This window comes from Doryrhamphus excisus, linkage group LG13 (assembly GCF_037039965.1).
Source record: "Doryrhamphus excisus strain RoL-2023G ecotype Guam linkage group LG13, RoL_Dexc_Guam_v1.1, whole genome shotgun sequence".
NCBI lineage: Eukaryota > Metazoa > Chordata > Actinopteri > Syngnathiformes > Syngnathidae > Doryrhamphus > Doryrhamphus excisus.
Window position 1 is genome coordinate 1,342,080 of NC_136369.1, and position 20,855 is coordinate 1,362,934.

The 20,855-nt window shown below is 43.2% G+C and overlaps 1 protein-coding gene across 3 annotated transcripts in view; it reads left to right on the top strand.

The window, feature by feature from the left end:
- The window catches only part of cdh8 (cadherin 8), a 119,343-nt gene that overhangs the window by 5,214 nt on the left and 93,274 nt on the right, over window positions 1-20,855 (top strand). For all 3 annotated transcript variants that reach the window (XM_058089681.2, XM_058089680.2, XM_078795791.1), the window contains exon 2: window positions 825-1,275. In XM_058089681.2, the coding sequence (XP_057945664.2) occupies window positions 1,042-1,275 (234 nt within the window). In that variant the 5' untranslated portion in view covers window positions 825-1,041. The remainder of the gene's footprint in view (window positions 1-824; window positions 1,276-20,855) is intronic.

Below are 20,855 nucleotides of genomic sequence, written 5' to 3' on the forward strand. Positions count from 1 at the left end.
TGTTAGAATTCTAAACGTAAACCACTTTGCATGCATCAAATATTGAGTCTTGGCTCCTGGAAAATTTGGTTCACTGAAGTTTTCCCAACCCTGAAGATCAAGATTTCTCTGTCCCGTTAGATAGAACAACGGCAAGACTGGAGTGAGCCCTTCTGTTAGTTAAATTAAATTAACAAAACACCATCATTGCACTCGTCTCAAAAGTCATGTTACATTCTCGTCTTGTTTCGTTCTCAACGAACCAACTTTTGCATCGCCTTGTCTCGGGAATGGAGAGACTGGGAAATACAACTCAGGAAGTACTAACATTTGTAAAGCAGTTTAATTGGTTCCACACTCGACCGTGATAAGTGAGTTTCCGTAAAGTAAAACAAGACATACAAGACTCACACTTTTTTAGGTCCGGTTTCGGTACAGTACTTCCTGCGGTGGCTATTGTCTGATCGGTGTAACATTACTGACACCTAGTGACCAGTGGAGAATATTACATATTACCAAATCATCTTATGAATGTCTTATATTTGACTTCATTTATACATTTTTATACTTTTTACTTGTTTTTACTTGTTTACTTGTTTCATTTAGGAAAAAAATACCGTAAATATGCATATTTTTGCCCAATAATAGGCCATAGTCAACCAAAAACAGCATGATTTATGAATTATGAGGTCGCCTACAATCCAATAGTATCCATCTATGCTATTGAACTTAGTGAGGCATGAAAAAGTCGTATTGTCCGATCTGTTTTGTGATGTTTTGCTAATTTGGACATGTTTACTTGCTAAAGATAGCAACCCTAACAAGCTGTCATGGCTGCCTTTCAGGTCTGCCGCTCGGAATAACGCCAAATGGACGCCGCTCCGGACGCCTCGCCCCCTCACCAGCCGTGATGGAGGCCGGCCAAGTGACCTTTACCACACCGTGAACGAGGACACCGGTAACCTTTTCTCGGTTATCTGCGGAGGAGCCGTTGATCCGAGAGCCTTTCTGGTGTCAAACACAAAAACAACGCATTTAAAAATAAACAATAAATCGCTAAGGATGTGGAGGAGGTCCGAGGAGATGCCGACGGATGTGTGGATGTCCTTGCTGCTGGTGTGGATTACTTCCCTTCCCTGCGTGTCCGTCACCCCCGTCGGAGGGCCGGCGCAGGCGACGGCGAGCCTTCCCGGCGAAGGACAGCGACTGCTGAGCCGCGCCAAGAGGGGATGGGTTTGGAACCAAATGTTTGTGCTGGAGGAATTTTCTGGACCCGATCCAATCCTGGTTGGCAGGGTGAGTTCCACCATTGTCGGCCTTCTATTAAGCTTGCTTATCGTGCGGGAACATTAATTCGGCCATTCGGATGTTAGTCCCCTCTTCCCGGTGGGCGGCGGGAGGATGGGAGGATGGGAGGATGGGAGGATGGGAGGATGCAAGGATGCGAGGTTTGTCATGGGAGGAAGGATCCTGCAGCTCAAAAATGATTTGATGATGCTCGCTAGGATGTCCTTCACGTGGCGCTTAGGAAATATCCACAATGTGATATGTATAGTCTTATTTTCCCTTTCAGTACCGATATGGATCATTTTATAGACAACAATGTGAGCTACTATCATGTCAAAAAACTAGGACACCCAATTTGTGACGCCCCCTATGGGCTAGCATAGCGCTATCCCACGGTCATAATGAATGAAGTAGCCAATGATCTACTCACATTGACACATTTTGTTTGATGACGATTGTTTTTCAACCAGTTCCACCAAGTTAGTGTTTTTTTTTTTGAGTGATGTGTGAGAAATTTCAAGTCCGACTTTTAAGATCAACGCCACCGTGTGGCGTATTTGTCTGCAAAGTAATAGCACAGGCAATGCTGTAGGGATGCATTTTTTGACAAATTTTCACCCTTTTGTGTGCAGCGGTTCAAGTGTAGAAGCTATTACACAAACGCAAAAATTTCATTTTGTTTGTTTCTTTTGTCTTTTTCCTTACGGAGTCGCCACAGCGGATCTTTTTGATCCGCATGCTGATTTTTGGCATTAACAGATGCAGAAGACAGGGTTAGATGGAGGAGAGTGGTTTGCTGTGGCGACCCCTGGAGGGAAAAGAAGAAGAAGATACTGATTTTTGGCTTCATCCCTTTATATTCCGGTGGTGCTTACTAGTGGAGATTCCTGTATGACTAATGAAAAGATGCTTTATTAAATATTTATCAGGTATTGCATAAGTCTCAAATTTTCCACCCATGTGCTCCCCAGTCCCCTGAAGTTGTTTTTAAAATTTCGTTATGATTCAGGCAAACATTTTAAAGTTTGTGTTTTTTTTTTTTGTTGTGCTGTGTGAGAAATTCCAGCTCCAACATATGGTGTTTAATAACAGCGCCACCGTGTGGCATAAGCGACACAGATTTTCACCCTTTTTTGTGCGCCAGTTCAGCTTACACAAACGTTGATTTTTTAAAAATAAATATCTGTCTACAATTTAGAAAATAAGTGCTTGTTTATGAAGAGGCACACCATCTGAATTTCTGGTACTAAATATGTGGTTTATAAATATTTCAAACACAAAAAAAAACATTTTAATAATTCATTAATTTTAACAATTAAACACTTGGCTGCAAAACTATTTTTTATGCTCCGGAAAAGAAAATAGCAGCGTTGTTGTGTCAAATTGTTATCATATTCAATGTATGTGCAAGGTGGTGTTATATTTTGGACAATTTTCTCTTTTTTCTGTCTTTCTTTTGCCCAATATATTTACGTCCCGTGCTGTTATCCCACAATCCCTGGATGTTGACATGGGAATATTGTGAGTTTGCATTGAGTCTAATTTGTTTAATGGTAGTTTCTCCTGGACCAAGCACGGGCTAATCCTGCGGATCAGGCCACCTGCTCCCTGGCACCGCCTGGAGGCGTCAGGCCGGCCAAAGCAGCTTGTTCACAGCTCGTTTGTGGGCTTCACCTGCGGGGGGAGTCGGCCCTGGCATGGAGCGTCACACTCAGCCATATTGTTCTCTGCTCGCCGGCCCGCCTCCTCACCCGGTGGCCTTCAGTTTCTTCTCCGTGCTCGTTTGTGATTACGTCGAACAACCCGCTCTTCTTTTCTTGCTCGTCACACGGCGCCGCATCAATTAAAGATTGGCCACCGGGCGGCGGCGGGATGTTGCACCTGTGTGTTCTCTCTAAATAGGGTACCAACACAAAAACGCTGTTAAGTGACACATTAATTTTTCAGGGCCAGTCAATTAGGAAGCCTCGGATGGTTTTGACAATGCCAGGATGCAACTCGGTAACGAACAAAGAAACAAATGTCGGCTCCCGGGGAGGAAGGTCTAAAATGTGCCAGACTCTCTTTTATTCATGCCACAGCCTTGCATCGACGTTGGCTTGCTTGTTTTGGCAAAGCTACGACAGCCATACAGTTTACCGGGTTAGTCTTTATGTTTCATATGCTAGCTAGAAGGCTACTTCCTGGTTTAGCTAGGATGATACTAAGGTGCTAGGACTCTACCATTTGTGTTTTGGGGTCAGCGTGGGGGTGGCCCCGTGGTGGCTCAAAGGCAAAAAGGGGGAAAAAATGAACGCTGTACTTCAATTTAGAATGTTGTGTTAGCGTCTTTATGTCCGCATGTTAGCTAGAAGGCTACTTCCTGGTTCATGTTGGATGATGCTAAGATGTTAGGACTCTACCATTTGTGTTTTTGGATCAGGGGGGATGCCACTGGCAAAAAAGGAAGAATGTTGTTAGCTTCTTTGTGTTTCATATGTTAGCTAGAAGGCTACTTCCTGGTTCATGTTGGATGATGCTAAGATGTTAGGACCCTACCATTTGTGTTTTTGGATGGGGGGGATGCCACTGGCAAAAAAGGAAGAATGTTGTTAGCTTCTTTGTGTGTCATATGTTAGCTAGAAGGCTACTTCCTGGTTCATGTTGGATGATGCTAAGATGTTAGGACTCTACCATTTGTGGTTTTGGGTGGGGGGGGGGGATGCCTGTGCGGTGGTTCAAAGGTAAAAAGAGCAACAAAAAAAACCCCAACAAATATTGTGTCTTATCATTTTTTGTCCATATGTTAGCTAGAATGCTACTTCCTGGTTCAGGTTGGATGATGCTAAGATGTTAGGACTCTACCATTTGTGGTTTTGGGTGGGGGGAATGCCTGTGCGGTGGTTCAAAGGTAAAAAGAGCAAAAAAAAAAAACCAACAAATATTGTGTCTTATCATCTTTTGTCCATATGTTAGCTAGAAGGCTACTTCCTGGTTGGTTGAGGTATGACCTTAGACGGATTTGGACAAAGGGACTATTTACCCTTTTACTCAATTTAAAGAGGAAATACATTTTAGTACCAAAATCCAATTTTTCTCACTGGGGCCCCTCCTCCCCCCTGCCCCCTTTGGCTTGGGGGAGGTAATAAAAGGCGACCCAATTATTGCACCAGATCCTCCAAGGCTGAAATGAAAGTCTCCATTTTATGACATCTTTTTCCCTCCTCCCTCTGAGGTTTAATTACACGTGCATCCCCAGTCTGCTCCTGCGACATCATCATGGCCGTCTGCGTGGGAGATTGGGCGCCATCGATTTGTAACCACGTGTCGTTCACAGCACAGACTATTAGCATGAATGTGAGGACGATGATGGGGCGGCTGGGGGGGGGGGTGCAGATGAGTGAGAAGGACGGCCGTGAGGCGTGACAGTACCCCCCTTCCTCTTTTGCGATATTCTTCTTCAGCTCGCCGTCTTTGTGTGATGTGGCGTGTGAGATGGACGTGGAGTGTTACCTGTTCGAGGGGAGCCATCCAGACATCTTTTTTGGGGGGGGGGGGGGGGGGGGGTTGCTAGGGTTAATAAAAGTTGAGCTTGTTGTAAGAAAAGGTTGGAGGATTACTTGATCAGAAATAAACCGTCATTAAAAAGAGAAACTAAAGCACATCCATGTAAAGGCAAAATGCAGCAGGACCAAATATTTTTTTATATTATGAAAATACAATAAATACACAATTAACCTAAAAATTAATATTTTTTCCTCTTTTTACCTTAATATTTTAAATTTGTATTTATATTTGAATGTATTTTTCATTTTTTTTTTTATTTAATTTATTTACCTTTTGAAGGCATTCCATTTAGCGCAAAATACTAATGGTACAGTCCGATCTAAACATCTGACAGTGTCTTTGTCCGCCGTCCAGGAAATGTGAATCCGGCATTCCACTTTTAGGAGAAGGAATTAATTTCTGTCATTCCAGAAGCAAAGTACCAACATTTCCGTTGGTAAATGGCTAGCAAATTGGGAGCTTTGCCGGATCCATGCAGAGTCCACATCACTGCAGACGATGCACCAATCCGCATGTCCATCTCACTTTCCAAGACTCCGGGGTACTGAAACTCCTCCATTTGGGGCAGGAGGATCTCAGATGGCACTCCATGGACCATGGACCTGGAAGTGCTGAGTGTTTTCCCAACCATGGCAGACGTTTTGAGGCAGATAGTGATGATAAGCGTCCACCATTCAGCATTGGGGGTTGAGGTTACAGCGCCCCCTGCTGCTTCGGCATCCCCGTGATGACCTTCCATTGCATTGAAAGTATTTTTGGGACAGCGTAGGGGGAACAATGAGTGTTTAAAAACGCGGGCGCGCACGTAAATAAGCACTAAGGCGGGCAGCGTTGGCACGGAGAGTATATTTTATGCAGGAAAGACGACTTTAGTTCTTTAGTGGCGCCATAATGTGCCGGTGGGCCCGGTCCTTCAAAGCAAACAAGACTTGTAAAGTGTTTAAGTCCTCTCAGACAACTTCTCTTAGCTAAACTTTTTCCTTGCATTCAATCAAAGCCGCCTCAATTATTCCAAAGTGCGTCTCGTTTGCATCAGGCCATTAAAGGCAAAGCTCGCCTCGGAAACACAAAAAGAAAGACAAACGGCGAGCAAATTGCTGCGTTTGCACCAAAGACAAATCCGATTTGTGTTTTCTTTGTAGCGCCGGGCCGATTGATGGCGGCCGGCGCAGAAATATTTCACGCGCCAACTTTCCTTCGGTCGCCTTCCTCTTCTTGTCCGCATGCCATCGCTTCGCCAGGAGGATTGATGATGATTGCACCCCCGCCTGCTGGGTTGCATCCAGCGCATGCGAGTAATCAACTATTAACATTCATCAATGCGGGATTTGATTATTGATCCTGCCGGGACGTGTCCATGGGATGATGTCATGTGGCGGTGGGATACCAACAAGAAGAAGGAAAGGTCAGAGGTTACGTGTCCATCCTCATTTCGATTTGTTGGACTCTATTTGTGGAAATATTGGCTTTATGATCTTATGATGTCAGATGACGATTCAAATGTTTTTTTATTCTGATAATAATAAATAATAAGATTTTCCTCACAATTAAAATCGACATTTTTAAATGAACCCAATTGAATTCATAATCATATTTCAATGTTCCAATGCTACAAAACATTGATTCGGAGCGAGTGGGTGCAACTTGGTTGGGTTGGTTTTTAGTTGAACCCAATGATGGTTGAACCCAATGATGTTTGAGCCCAACAATGGTTGAACCTAATGATGATTAAACCCAATGATGGTAAAACCCAACGATGGTTGAACCCAATGATGGTTGAACCCAATGATGGTAAAACCCAACAATGGTTGAACCCAATGATATTTGAACCCAATGATATTTGAACCCAATGATGGTAAAACCCAATGATGGTTGAACCCAATAATGGTTAAACCCAACAATGGTTGAACCCAATGATGGTTGAACCCAATGATGGTTAAACCCAACGATGGTTAAACCCAACGATGGTTAAACCCAACAATGGTTGAACCCAACGATGGTTGAACCCAATGATGGTTGAACCCAATAATGGTAAAACCCAATGATGGTTGAACCCAATGATGGTAAAACCCAATGATGGTAAAACCCAATGATGGTTGAACCCAATGATGGTTGAACCCAATGATGGTAAAACCCAATGATGGTTGAACCCAATGATGGTTGAACCCAATGATTGTAAAACCCAATGATGGTTGAACCCAATGATGGTTAAACCCAATGATGGTTGAACCCAATGATGGTTGAACCCAATGATGGTTGAACCCAATGATGGTTGAACCCAATGATTGTAAAACCTAATGATGGTTAAACCCAATGATTGTAAAACCCAATGATGGTTAAACCCAATAATGGTAAAACCCAATGATGGTAAAACCCAATGATGGTTGAACCCAATGATGGTTGAACCCAATGATTGTAAAACCCAATGATGGTTAAACCCAATGATGGTTAAACCCAATGATGGTTGAACCCAATGATGGTTGAACCCAATGATGGCAGCTCGCTCTACCCAAGGGTGGTATCCTGGCACCGCTGCATTCTACTGGATTTACCCCCTTGTCCCTCAACGCCCCCCCCGCCTCCTGATCCAGGAGGGCAGTCGCTCTTGAGCCCAACTAAGCTGGCCTCCGGCAGCCGTCGTGTCTGCGTGTGACAGCCACTTGGGTGAAAGGTCTTTGGCAAAGGACGTCTTCTTATTCTACCTGCTGGTTGCCAAAGCAACGCAAGTCTTGTCACACACAAGAGCACAAAACCAGAGATCCACTTTAGGGACCAGAAATTGTCAAAATATTCCTGTGAGGGTTACAGCATAGTAAAATACATCCAAAACATCCAAAAACAAGAGTCAAAAAGTCCTGATATTAGAAGTAGAAAATGTATGACCATTCTTGAAGAAAAAAGTGTGGCTTGTGGCTGTAGGCAACCTCTCAATGTAGTTTAAAAAAGCATAACTCCAGAAGATAGCACGAGCTGCATTTAGAACAGCATGAGTGGTATCGCTAGCTGTGTTGTGCCATGAACTGGATAGAGCTTTCTGCTTTCTCATGCACTCCAAATCATTATTAGTTCTACAAAATAAAATAAAATGAGTTTTCACTTCCAGGAAATAGATTACCACCCCGTACCGGTCTGAGGGGCTCCTCCAGGTGTGCCACCAAGGCGGTCCCAACAGTTCCATCCGAGCCGGGTGTGGTGTTTTACGACAGAGCTGAGATGGGTGACGGGGGGGCCATTTTGACCGCGGCCAGCTGATATACCGGCCATGACGGCGTCGGTGATAGTCCCCACAGCCTCAGGGAACAACAACAGGGAGGGTGCGCCGGCATGTTCCTTCGCTCGGCATCACACACGAGGGGTGGGAACGCAGATCTAAAGGCGGTGTAGCTACACGCCGGCTCAATACGCTGAGATTACGCCGCTGCATGCCAAGAGATGTTGTGGGTGTGAGAAAAGCAAATGAAAACAAAAACATTGATGGGCTTTTCCTTCCTGCATTCAAAGGCAATAAAAAAAGAAAAGAAGTCAGCCGTGCGTCTAATCCAGACTATATTATATCCGCGCCAAGGACTTGTAATTTGTGTGCGCCGTAATGGCCGTCAATCATTCTCATCGTCTTGCTCACCGCCTCATCTGTCAATCAAAAGCAGCCAAATATGCGCTGATGGTTGCCGTCGCTGCAGAAGAGTCCATCAAAGACACTCTTTCAGGCCATGACCCACTTTGGGAATCACGCTTTTCAGCAATTTCAGCATCCGGTTTTCTTGATGACCGTAATCATCCTCCGGTAAATGCTGCGATTATAATTTGTTACTTTGCGTTACTCTGATACGGTTACTCTGTTACGGTTACTCTGTTACTTCAACCAAACGGTGAATCGGAAACAGATTGAACACCGGTACACGTGCAACACGCATGACTTTCATTTAAGCGCATGCAGAGTTAGATGACCAACAACCTGTGCGACTCCAAATGCCAAGCAGACGCCACGTTTACACGTTTAAAACAGTCGCATTTTCGCCCAATTCCAATTCCATGATGGGCAAAACACTGTGTGCTTCCGAGACACCAGGGGGCGACTGTGAGTCAAACGCTAATAACCAATTCATGCACAAATTTGTTGTGATGTTAGTTTTTTGTGCATGTAGATCAAAGTGCGGCCTGGGAGCCATTTGTGTACCATGGTACTTTAAAAAACAAAAAACTAGGAATATAGGAATATCTGATTCTTTACCGGAAACCAATTATTCCTAATACCAAAATAGTTGTTCACTAATTGGGATTAATCACCGATTAGTTGTTGCAAAGCACAACGCTTTGTCTTCCATCCATCCATTTTCCTCTGCTTATCTGGGTCCAGATCACAGGGGCAGCAGTCTCAGTAGGGAAGCCCAGACTTCCCGGAACTTTCCCGTTCAGAAGACCCTTATGACTAAAACTAAGAGGAGGAACCGGACCTCGCCCGGATGTGGGACACCGGGGCCTCACCCTGGTGGTCGGGCCTTCACCCGCCCGAAGAAGCCACACGGGATCTCCCCCTCGTAGACCCACCACCTACGGGGGCAAGCATAAGGGTTCGGTGCATTGTGTGGTGGGTGGCGGTCAAGGGCGGGTGCTTTGTCTTGAAGTATTTTTTGTCAACAAAAAAATATGTCCAAGTGACGCGCCGTGAGTTTGGACGCCCCTGACGTAAACATGTGTTGTCCGCCTCATGTGCAGTAAGCATGGCTCATGCATAATTGCAATCGCACGCCGCTTCTTCAAGAGGAAGCGGAGGCGGTGGTTGCCGTGCAGCGTGTCGGGAGGACGCGCCGCCCGGCCCCCGTGTGCGTGCCTCGGCCACAATCACAATTTAACAGGAAAGCGCGTGAGCATCCACGCGACTCCACGCTCCCCGAGCGAAATAATAAGCAGGCGTGCTCCTACTCACATCTGCGGCGCGGCGTGATTGCGTCCGGGTTGTGCATCATGCGCAGCGTACACATGATTGTTAATTCATAAGGCGTGGCCTCACCGGGGTGCATCTCCTCCATTAGCTCCCTTTGCCACATCCTGTTTGTCATCTGGCAACTCTGCCGCAAAATTCATGGCCGCCACAGTCCGCATCCTTCATGCTTGGCCCAGTCGGGCAGGCGGTGCGGGGGAGGAACACTTAGCGGGCTAAATCATCTGGCGCTCTGCCTTGAACTTTGCTCTGACTAATTTATAGGAATTAAAGCAGCTCACTTCGCACACTTGCCTCGTGCATAGCTTTGCTTAAATGAGCCTCCATTGTGTGCTGGAGAGGCACTCGCCGGAACCTCTGCCAAGGCCCGACCGTCCCAACCTCTTCCCCCCGCCACCAGCCACTTCCTGTTCCTGCCAGTAAATAATGTTCATGCATCTCAATGAAATAACCGGCAGATTGTGATGGATGGATGCGACATTGTGGATGCGTTGTTCTCACGCAACGTTACTAAAACTGTACATTTCAGTGCACAAGAGTTTAAATATAAATATAAAACGTTGAAAGAAAGAAAGTTGAAATGATTGGAAAATTAAACAGCAGCAATGGAAAAAAAAAAATTAAATCAAGAAATCAAGAAAAGTTGTATTCTGACGCCAAAACTTTAAGAGAATTAATTGTAACACGAGTAACATATTAATACACTTATTAAACAAAATAAAGTTATACTTTTTATAAATGTATTTATAAATTTATTTATAATATTATGGGAATCAGTCAAAAAGTCCTGAAATTATGTATGAACTAAAAATGTATGAACATTCTCAAAGAAAAAAGGGTGGTTTGTGGCTGTAGGCAACCTCTCAATGTAGTTTAAAAAAGCATAACTCCAGAAGATAGCAGTAGCTGCATTTAGAATAGCATGAGTGGTAACTGGATAGAGCTTTCTGCTTTCTCATGCACTCCAAATCATTATTAGTTCTACAAAATGAAATAAAATGAGTTTTCACTTCCATTGTGGATGCGTTGTTCTCACACAGCATTACTAAAACATGCATTTCATTTTCCTCTAATGAAAAAAGTTGCTGGATATTGACTTTCTTACCGATGTTGGATAAGCCAATATGGCCGCTGCTGACACTGTTTGTGCAAAGTAAGACATATACTGCAATATGCAATGCACGTTACAAAAAAAGCATCATATTTATGGCAAGGATCTCATCGTTTAAATCACCTGCAGTGTCTCGGCCCTCCATGGCACCCGTTTGACCCATGCGGGGCCAGGGGCCAAGGGGCTCTTTGTCACACTTCCTTGGGATCCGCAAGGGGGGCACGCGACCGTAACGCAATCCGTTAGCTGTGATCTTAACCCTTAGATGCATAAGTGGGTCAGGTTGTTTTCTTGAAATATCTTCGTAATTTTATCTTTTTGATATCATGCCATTCACATTTTTAACTTACCTTTTATACATTTTAAGAAATTTTTGTTTTTGTGTTACTACCCCAACCTTCCATAAGTAGGACAAAAATGACCCGGTCAGGTTGTTTTCTTGAAATATCTTTGTAATGAAAATTTTTATCATTTCATTTTCCAGGTATTTCTCAAAAAACATGTTTTTGATATCATGCCATTCACATTTTTAACTTTTAACATTTTAAGAATTTTTTTTTGTGTTACTACCCCAACCTTCCATAAGTGGGTCAAAAATGACCTGCATGCATTTTCTATGGAATCCAATAGGGACCTTTGATTCTTATCAACTTATCAACTTCTAAATATAATACTAAATATCATACAAGTGATTATTCCTAACCAAAATGGCAAAATTGGCATAAAAAGGCATTGATTCTAGTATGGGTGATTTTTGACCCACTTATGGAAGAGTGGAGGGTCCAGTCACTCGTGCATCTAAGGGTTAACTGAGACCAATTGAGGTCCAATTTGCTGAAATATTCAAATTTCCTGACCGATCATCTGTATTCAACCAGGAAAATGTGACAATTGAGTAATTCATATATTTTGGGATAAAAAAACCACAAAGCGGGGAGGGATCGCTGTAGTCCTGCTAACAAACAAAATGGCTGCTTCCTTGGCAGCGTTAGAGCTGGCTGTGTCTCTGTTTGCACGCTATCCCGCTCCAGCATCCAGCGATGGCATTCTGCAGGCCGTAAGCCCTCTTCAAGCACTCACAGGAAATGAAGAGCTGTCCGTAATTACATTTCAAGCGGGCCAAAGCCAAAGACGACTATAAGAACATTTTTTAAAAGTCTCTAAGTATTCTACTTCCTGTTAAGATCCAAACGTTGGCCGAGTATCAACAGTAAATTGGGATGATGCCGCTGTCATTATTCAAATGGGGATTGTGATTATCTGAAGCAGGCTAATTGGCTCTTGTAGCGGGAAGAACAACTACGGCTAAAGAGGAAGAGACCCCCCCCCCCCCCCGACCATCAAACACACACGCTTCCTTGCTGCTGCGTTTCCACGTCCCGGCAGCCAAACTGGGACCGCTCAAAGTAATCTTGTTAAGACTGGATGCTGTTAGGACGCGTTTAGCTCGGAGAACACGCGGGTTGCCAGATCAGCCCGCCAGATCTTAACCTTGTTCATTGGAAGTAGGCAATCATTGGAGGGGCGGCTGTTATTTCCTAAATGTGAATACTCATGATATGAAATGACATCATGTTGGTGGAAGTGATTAGGAGTGGAAAGGAAAATGCGCCAAACGAACAAATGTTGTGATAGCTAGCAGCATTCATACGGCAAGTATAACATGCATACTCTCACGGGTAGCGCCATTTTAAAGCACATGCAGAGCTAGATAGAGTCGCTGGATGCTGACCATTCATTATACTTCAAGACTGCCATCTTGTGGAGTTCCTTTTAAAAAATGCTAATATTTTATTTTAATAAAATAGAGTCATAAGAGACTCCAAAAAACAAAGAGGAAATGGACACATATTTTTAAATAAGTGCTTTTGACACAGAAATGAGGTTGTCATGTGACGAAGGGGCCAAAATGGCGTTTTTCGTCATCTAGACTGTAAAACATAATAAGTTGACTTCACTCAAAAAAAGTATGCAAACTTGTTGCCTTAAAAATTATAATAAATTTGACTTAAACATGACGAATAAAGACAATTTAGTTATTTAACTTACATATTTTGTTACGTTCATGCAACTTAACAAAATGTAAACAATATGTAATGTACGACACATATATGTTCCCTTTTTTAATAATTTTGTAATATTTTTTAAATTTTTTTATTATTTTTGTAATTATTATTTTGTAATTATTAAGTTATTTCATTTTCCCATTTTTTCATTTGTACTTTTTTGGACATTTGATACACACACATACAATTATTGTTGTTTTTTCTAATACAGCATAACTACATAACAATCATCATCACTATTATTCATTGCAACTTTGTAACCCCCCCATATCCGTATGATAGTTATTATGACCCCCCCCCACCCCCCCGCTTCATGAATCCCAAGCAAAGCATTATGTGTGTAAACACCGCATGTGACATTTAGCTGAGGACGGCCATTAAAGATGATGATGATGATGATCATCACCGTTGAGGGTCGCTCACCTCAATCACTGAGGCGCTCCTCTCCCCCCCCCCCCCCCCCCACACACACACACAAGACCTCTCCTCACTCTCTGCTGTCTTAATGCCGACACCGCCAGACACTGACCTTTCTCCCAGATGAATTATTTGGCTTTAATGACGCCTCCTGTACAAAGCAGAGACGTATGGCTGCAGTAATGGACACACGTGAACGTGCTGAGAGTAGTCAGTGTGCAGCTTGTGGAGCGGTGCTGCTGCTATTCACACAGCTTTACTTCTTAGGGACGTTAAAACGAGACGTACTTAATCAAGCCGTTATGATGGCCACCGCTTATTCCCTGTGAGCGTCTCTCCTGAGATGTTTCAGGTCCTTTGTGGACGTTCTCGTCCTTCATCGTCCCAGTCTGCCGCCCGGAGCCAGGCTGGTCCAGCAGAGTAGTAAAGTACGCTAGTAAACAGCTGCTAGGTGTGAATGTGAGCGTGTTTGACACCCGCTGATGGAGCCTCTGAGGGGGAATATTCTCCGGTGACAGATGCATGCTGGGAGAGGCCTGCAGCCCCCCCCACTCCCCCCTCGCCGTGACATCAGAGCAAAATGCTTGTGACACAACTGGAATGTGAGCATTTCAAAGACAAGTCAGTGCATCACTCCAGCGCGGTGTTAAAGTGTTTTTATTAGCATTTCTTGGCGGGTTCTTTCCATTACAGCCAGAGCGGACTTGGGTTTGTTTGTGTTATTATGCAAACGCTAATGACCCGCCTTTGATGAAAATGTGTGCATGGCTGCATAATCCAGTAGCGTTGGACACCAACCACCATCTTTTATGCATGCAGGGACTCTTTTTATGGGGGGGAAACGTGCTGTTTGAGGCCTGTGATCTACTTGGTGTCATTCTACTTAGTTAGCTCGTTAGCAGGATTACACCGAGGATTTGCAACTCGTTTAAACCAAACGTCAGGTGACCTTAGTCACTTATTTCATTCATATTCATAACTTTATGTCACGCCTTGGCAAGGTGTGGATGCTGGCGATGACCCCGGAATGCAAGGTAAAAATGGCTGCAGATAATAAAAATAAAAATAAAAATAAAAATAAAAATAAAAATAAAAATAAAAATAAAAATAAAAATAAAAATAAAAATAAAAATAAAAATAAAAATAAAAATAAAAATAAAAATAAAAATAAAAATAAAAATAAAAATAAAAATCTGCTGCTCATGTCCTCCTTCACTACATCCATAAAGCTCCTCTTTGGTTTTCCTCTACGCCTCCTACCTGGCAGCATCCTTCTACCAATATATTGACTATCTCTCCTCTGGACATGTCCCAACCATCTCAGTCTGGCCTAAAGGACTTTATCTCCAAGGCCTCTAACATGTAATATCCCTCTGATGTACTCCTTCATGATCCTATCCATCCTGGTCACTCCCAATGAGAACCTCAGCATACTCATCTCTGCTACCTCCAGTTGTGCTTCCTGTCTTTTCCTCAGTGGCACTGTCTCTAGTCTAGACCAAACAACGTGGCTGGTCTCACCACAGTTTTGAATACTTTTCCTTTCATTTTAGCTGAAACTCTTCTATCACATCACGCCTGACACTTTTCTCCACCCGTTCCACACGCTTCTTCACCTCCTTTTCACAATCTCCATTCTTCTGGACTGTTGACCCCAGGTACTTCAAATTCTCCACCTTCTGTATCTCGTCTCCCTGTAACCTCACTCTTCCACTCGGGTCCCTCTCATTCCCACACATACGTATACTCCGTCTTGCTGCGGCTAATCTTCATTCCTCTCCTTTCCTGGGCAAACCTCCACTCTTGTAGCATCTCCTCCACCTGTTCGCTACTCTCACTACAAATCCCAACGTCATCTGCAAACATCATAAGCTCATCTGTCAGCCTGTCCATCACCATAGCAAACAGGAAGGGGCTTAGACCGGATCCCTGATGCAGTCCCACCTCCACCTTCAACTCTTCTGTCCCATTGGAGGACTTACAGTCTTCAGATGTCCTGCACCACTTCAACATACTTCTCTGTGTATATGTACACATTTATATTTGACATTTTAAAAATGTTTTATTATATTTGGTGTATACTCAATATCAATTTGTTTTGTTCAATTTTTATAGAAAAATTATGTATTTATTTTATATATTTTATATATTGTATTCACGTCATTACTTAAAATATTTCAACTTGCAGATTGCACCTACTCCTTGAATAATGCATTCCAAATGAGATTGCGTGTCCTTGGCGGAGGTCACAGTCCTACGTCCTCCCCTTCAAGTCTTTGAGTGACATCATCACGGGGCCGTAAGCTCCGCCCCTCCCAGTGAAAACCCTCCTGTAGTATTACAGAAGTCCACTCTTCCACAATGTTCCTTTAATTGCTTCTTCTATTATTCATAATAGAATGGGGGGAGGGGGGCAAAGATTTGTTCTTCTGTCAGCACCAAGCAAGAACACCACCGATGTTTGTGACCAGGACGAAGGCAATGAACGTGATTAAATAACAGGCGGCCTTCGCCCCAAAAGCTCCCTGCGTGGAGGGGATGGGGGCCGGGGTCGGGGACGGGGAGTGGGGAGTGGGGTGGCCACAATTCTGCAACTCTCACGCTGAGCGCCAGGACACTCGGAGAACAATTCCAACACGCCCCCATTAAGCATTCATGATTCATCTGGATTTCGTATTATAACGCTTTGAATTTTTCATGCATCTACCCACAAAAAAACCCACCTCTTAGATTCCACACACACACAAAGTGACTCACAGAGATTTAATCAAACACTGCAGGGGAAGGGAAAGTGTCACTTTCACACAGGAGGAGGCTTCAATCATCAGCACACAAACACCCGGCTGCAAAGTGCCAGCGTGTACCTTAGCATGCGCTACAGCGATGGAAATACTTTAAAAATACTTCATCCATAGTACAGCCGAGATCCGATGTCACGTGTCAACATTTTTTACTGTCATACAAGTGGAAGACGACAGCGTAGCCGTGTTCTGTACATCTTTACTTGGCGCTTGTCCTTCTCAAACGCCACAACCAGATGCTCCACCAATCATAGAAGAATCCCAATCAAAGTCCTTTGAGGACAAACTGTCGCTCGAGACCTGCCAACAGTCTCATCACGCCAATAGGAACGGGTCCAAAACAGGATTTACATCACCCAGGAAGCTAGCGTAGCAGTCTCCATCTTCACTCGGTGATAAAACACCATAAAGGATCCAAATCCTTTGTGGGCAAAAAGCTGCTCCACACTAGCTGAGAGTTTTGGTGGAACAGAATGAACAGAAAATGAACATGAATGAAGGAGTGTCGAAATCAAAGTTGCTCCATACCGGCTGACAGTCCTATTAGCAATCAGGGATGGCGGCTAGCGCAAGAGGCTAGCATAGCAGTGCCTAAATGTACTTGTTGCACCTTGTTGTTGAACGGAAGGAGAAAGAAATGCAAAACACAAGTGAAGGCGTATCCAAACCAAAGTCCTTTGTGTGAGAGTAGGGTCAAGCCATCGGGAATGGCCGCTCATACAAGATGCTAACATAGCAGGCCACAATTTCACGTGTAGCTCCTTGTTGGAGAGCAAAATGAGCAAAAACGCACAACACAAATGGAGTCCTGTGTGCACGATAAGATGTTCTATTCCGGCCGATAGTCCTATCAAGCCAAGAGGAATGGCGGCTAAAGCAAGGAGCTAACGTAGCAGTTTGTAGCTTTACTCGTTGTACCTTGCTGAGTCACAGAGTATCCAAGTCCCTAACACACAAAAATATGTTCTATTCCGGCTGACAGTCCTATCAAGCCAACAGGAATGGCGGTTAGCGCATGAAGCTAACATAAATGTCAACAACTTCACTGTCCCTTGTTGATGGGAATTATCAAAAATTATGCTCAAAAAGATGTCTTATTCCGGCCGATAGTCCTATCAAGCCAACAGGAATGGCGACTAGCGCAAAAAGCTAACATAGCAGTCTGTAACTTTACTCGTACCTTGCTGTCGAATGGAACAAACAAAAATGTAAAAAAAACAAGTCACAGACTATCCAAGTCCCAAACACACAAAAATATGTTCTATTCCGGCTGATAGTCCTATCAAGCCAACAGGAATGGCGGCTGGCGCAAGAAGCTAACATAGCCATCAACAACTTCACTGTCCCTTGTCGATGGGAATGACCAAAAACGTATTACACAAGTCCTAGATGATGCAAATTGGAAAATTATTATGCTCAAAAAGATGTCTTATTCCAGCCAATAGTCCAATCAAGCTAACAGGAATGGCAGCTAGCGCAAAAAGCTAACATAGCAGTCTGTAACTTTACTCGTTGTACCTTGCTGTCGAATGGAACGAACAAAAATGTAAAAAAAACAAGTCACAGACTATCCAAGTCCCAAACACACAAAAAGATGTTCTATTCGGGCTGATAGTCCTATCAAGTCAACAGCTAGCTCAAGAAGCTAACATAGCTGTCCACAACTTCACTGTCCCTTGTCGATGGGAATTACCAACAACGTATTACACAAGTCCTAGATTATCCAAATTGGAAAATTATTATGCTCAAAAAGATGTCTTATTCCAGCCAATAGTCCTATCAAGCTAACAGGAATGGCGGCTAGCGCAAAAAGCTAACATAGCAGTCTGTAACTTTACTCGTTGTACCTTGCTGTCGAATGGAACGAACAAAAATGTAAAAAAAATAAAAAGTCATTGAGTATCCCAGTCCCAAACACACAAAAAGATGTTCTATTCGGGCTGATAGTCCTATCAAGTCAACAGGAATGGCGGCTAGCGCAACAAGCTAACATAGCCGTCCACAACTTCACTGTTCCTTGTCGATGGGAATTACCAAAAACACATTACACAAGTCCTAGATGATCCAAATTGGAAAAGTATTATGCTTGGTGATCAGGATTAGGGGCCTAGCTTGTTAACAAATACCCGTTAAAATTGTAAAAAGTATTATCGTTGGGTCTTTAGCTTTGATTTGATGTTATTCAATGATCTGGCAAATATTCACAGAACAAGACATTCCTTGGAAGAATGTGACAAGCATTATTGAATCTTAATTGCCGGGTAACTATGGTAACTCGCTAATAAAGCTAAAGCGTTGATATTTCATATTTAAAATATCCTTTTTGCACCTTTGAGTCATGCTCACATCTCGCGGTGATCATTTCTGACTATTTTGGCACTGGGACGCTTGCTAAGGGGCTCGGGGCAAAGGTTCCACCGCCATCTTTCAGAAAAGGTGTCTCAACAATCCCAAAGACAAAGCCGACCACAACACGACAGACGTAATCGTTTGATGAGGTCTGGAATGCGTTTTTCCTTGGGTTGGATGTCCTGGGAGGACCCCCCCCCCTCAGGAAAAGGAGCCAAATGTCTCCATTGTGCTTTAAGAGCATCACAAAGCGGCCATGACGCTATTAGCTGATGAAGACCACCGGCTGCTGTGCTGACGTGGCGATATTTTAATGGCCGCCGGTGCTTAACGTGACCTCGGGCCCATCAAGGACCGTTGTGGACTGCATCTCGGGTCCGGGTTTGTGTGAAGCCAAGACATTTATCACATCAACGCACGCACACACACACATGCGTGGCGTCTGACCAAGTGTGCAGATAAGACGACATGACATTATCTGTCGGCCGCGTCCGCCCATCAGCGCGGCGTCGTGTGTGAGAGAAGACAAATTGCTCATTTCATATCGGTCCTCGTGACCTTTTCTTCTCTCGTCTTTGTTGTCTTGGTTTTTTTGTAATATAAATACTGCGCTGATATGTTAGCTTTCATTGCGCTTCCCTTTTGTGCGCTTCCCTCTTGAATGTGTGCTCGTGTGTGTTCCTTGTTGTGTGTTTGTATCCGTGTGAGGAGAGTCTGTCCTCCCGTGGACAATGGAGCCTGCATGAAAAGCCACGCGTCTTTGTTGGCTTTATCGTAGGAGCGCGGGATAAATAAAGGCTGGGATAGTCAAGACGATGCATGATATGCTGCTTGCTAGTGTGTCCCATTGACAATGACGGACGTTGTGTGAGTGGACTCCGTCCCCGCATTTGCAATGGCGCCGCCATGATTTTTGTTTGCTTCATCCCAGGAATAGTCTAAAAAGTCCGGAATAGTCAAAGCGGTGCATGATATGCTGCTTGTGTCTCCAAGACAAAACCAAAGGACTGCCTATCCAGGCATCTCCCATATGACTTCATTTCTGGTCACATATTTTCTGATATCATATGATCACATTTCATACTGCATTTGATGCATGAATATTTGTCATATTGCATCCAAGGCCACTTTTAAAGACTTGAAGCAATCTGCTGTGCTACCCAACAACCTGCTGTCAATGTGGTAGTATTATATATTTGTTATGATCATATGAAGTCTAATATTTAATATGATATTACATATTTGGGAAGAAGTCCTGTTAATTCATTTTTTAAATATAATATAATATAAAATATTTGGGAATTGATACAATTAATAAATTTTTTTTAATTCTAATAATTATTTAGTGTGATCAAGTCAACTTTATATAGATATACCCCTTAATGACAAATATTTGAAAATGTATACTATTAATTTTAATTGTAATTATTCCTTAGTATAAAATTACATATTTGGAATTAGTACGGTTAATTCATTATTTTTAAAATGTATTTATTATTGTGTATAATTTTTCATATTTGTGAATTCAAGCCAACTAATTTATTACTATTTAAAAAATTGTATTTATCATTTATAATATTCCATATGGGCATCCATGTTATTAATTATTATTTTTAATTACAATTTAGTACAACATCACATGTTTTGACATGTGTGTCAATTTAATGTATTATATTGCATATTTGTGTAAATATTCTATATATTTGAATTTATACTATTCGTGTATTATTTTATTTAGTGTAATGTTGAACATTTGTGAGTTTATGCTTTTAATGTATTTTTATTGTAATTTTTAATTGGTACAATATTACTATATATGTATGTGTACAGTTGTTTACATATACATATATGTATATTTTTTATGTTTATATATATATAATCCACATTTCCTCCAATTGACCATTGTCATGTCTTTTCCTGCCTTTACTTTCCTCCGGCTTCTGATTGGACAAAAACCTTAAAAAAGGGGGGGGTCATGGCGCCCAATGTTGCTTGGGCATACACTTTAAAACAATTGCAGCTCTAAAGACCCTCCATAAGACCCTCGATTTAGCGTCTGCATGGACGAAGGCTACCTGCTCTACCTTATTCAAGTCGCAGGCTGGCAGGCAGGAAGCGAAGCTTATCCGCCATCCAATAGGAGGGCCGGCGACGTTTGCATGTCCCGAGATGCTCCGCAGGGGCCGTTCAGGGTCCACATTGCTTCTGGGGGGGAGCAAATGGGTGAGGGAGGGGGCGCGGCGCTGGTGTGCCGGTTACCGCACGTAATTGCTCCTAATGACCATTAGGAGTTTGCTTTTCATCCTCTGGGGGCCGTGCACAAAAAGGCCTTTGGTCTTATCAGTTGATTAGCAGCA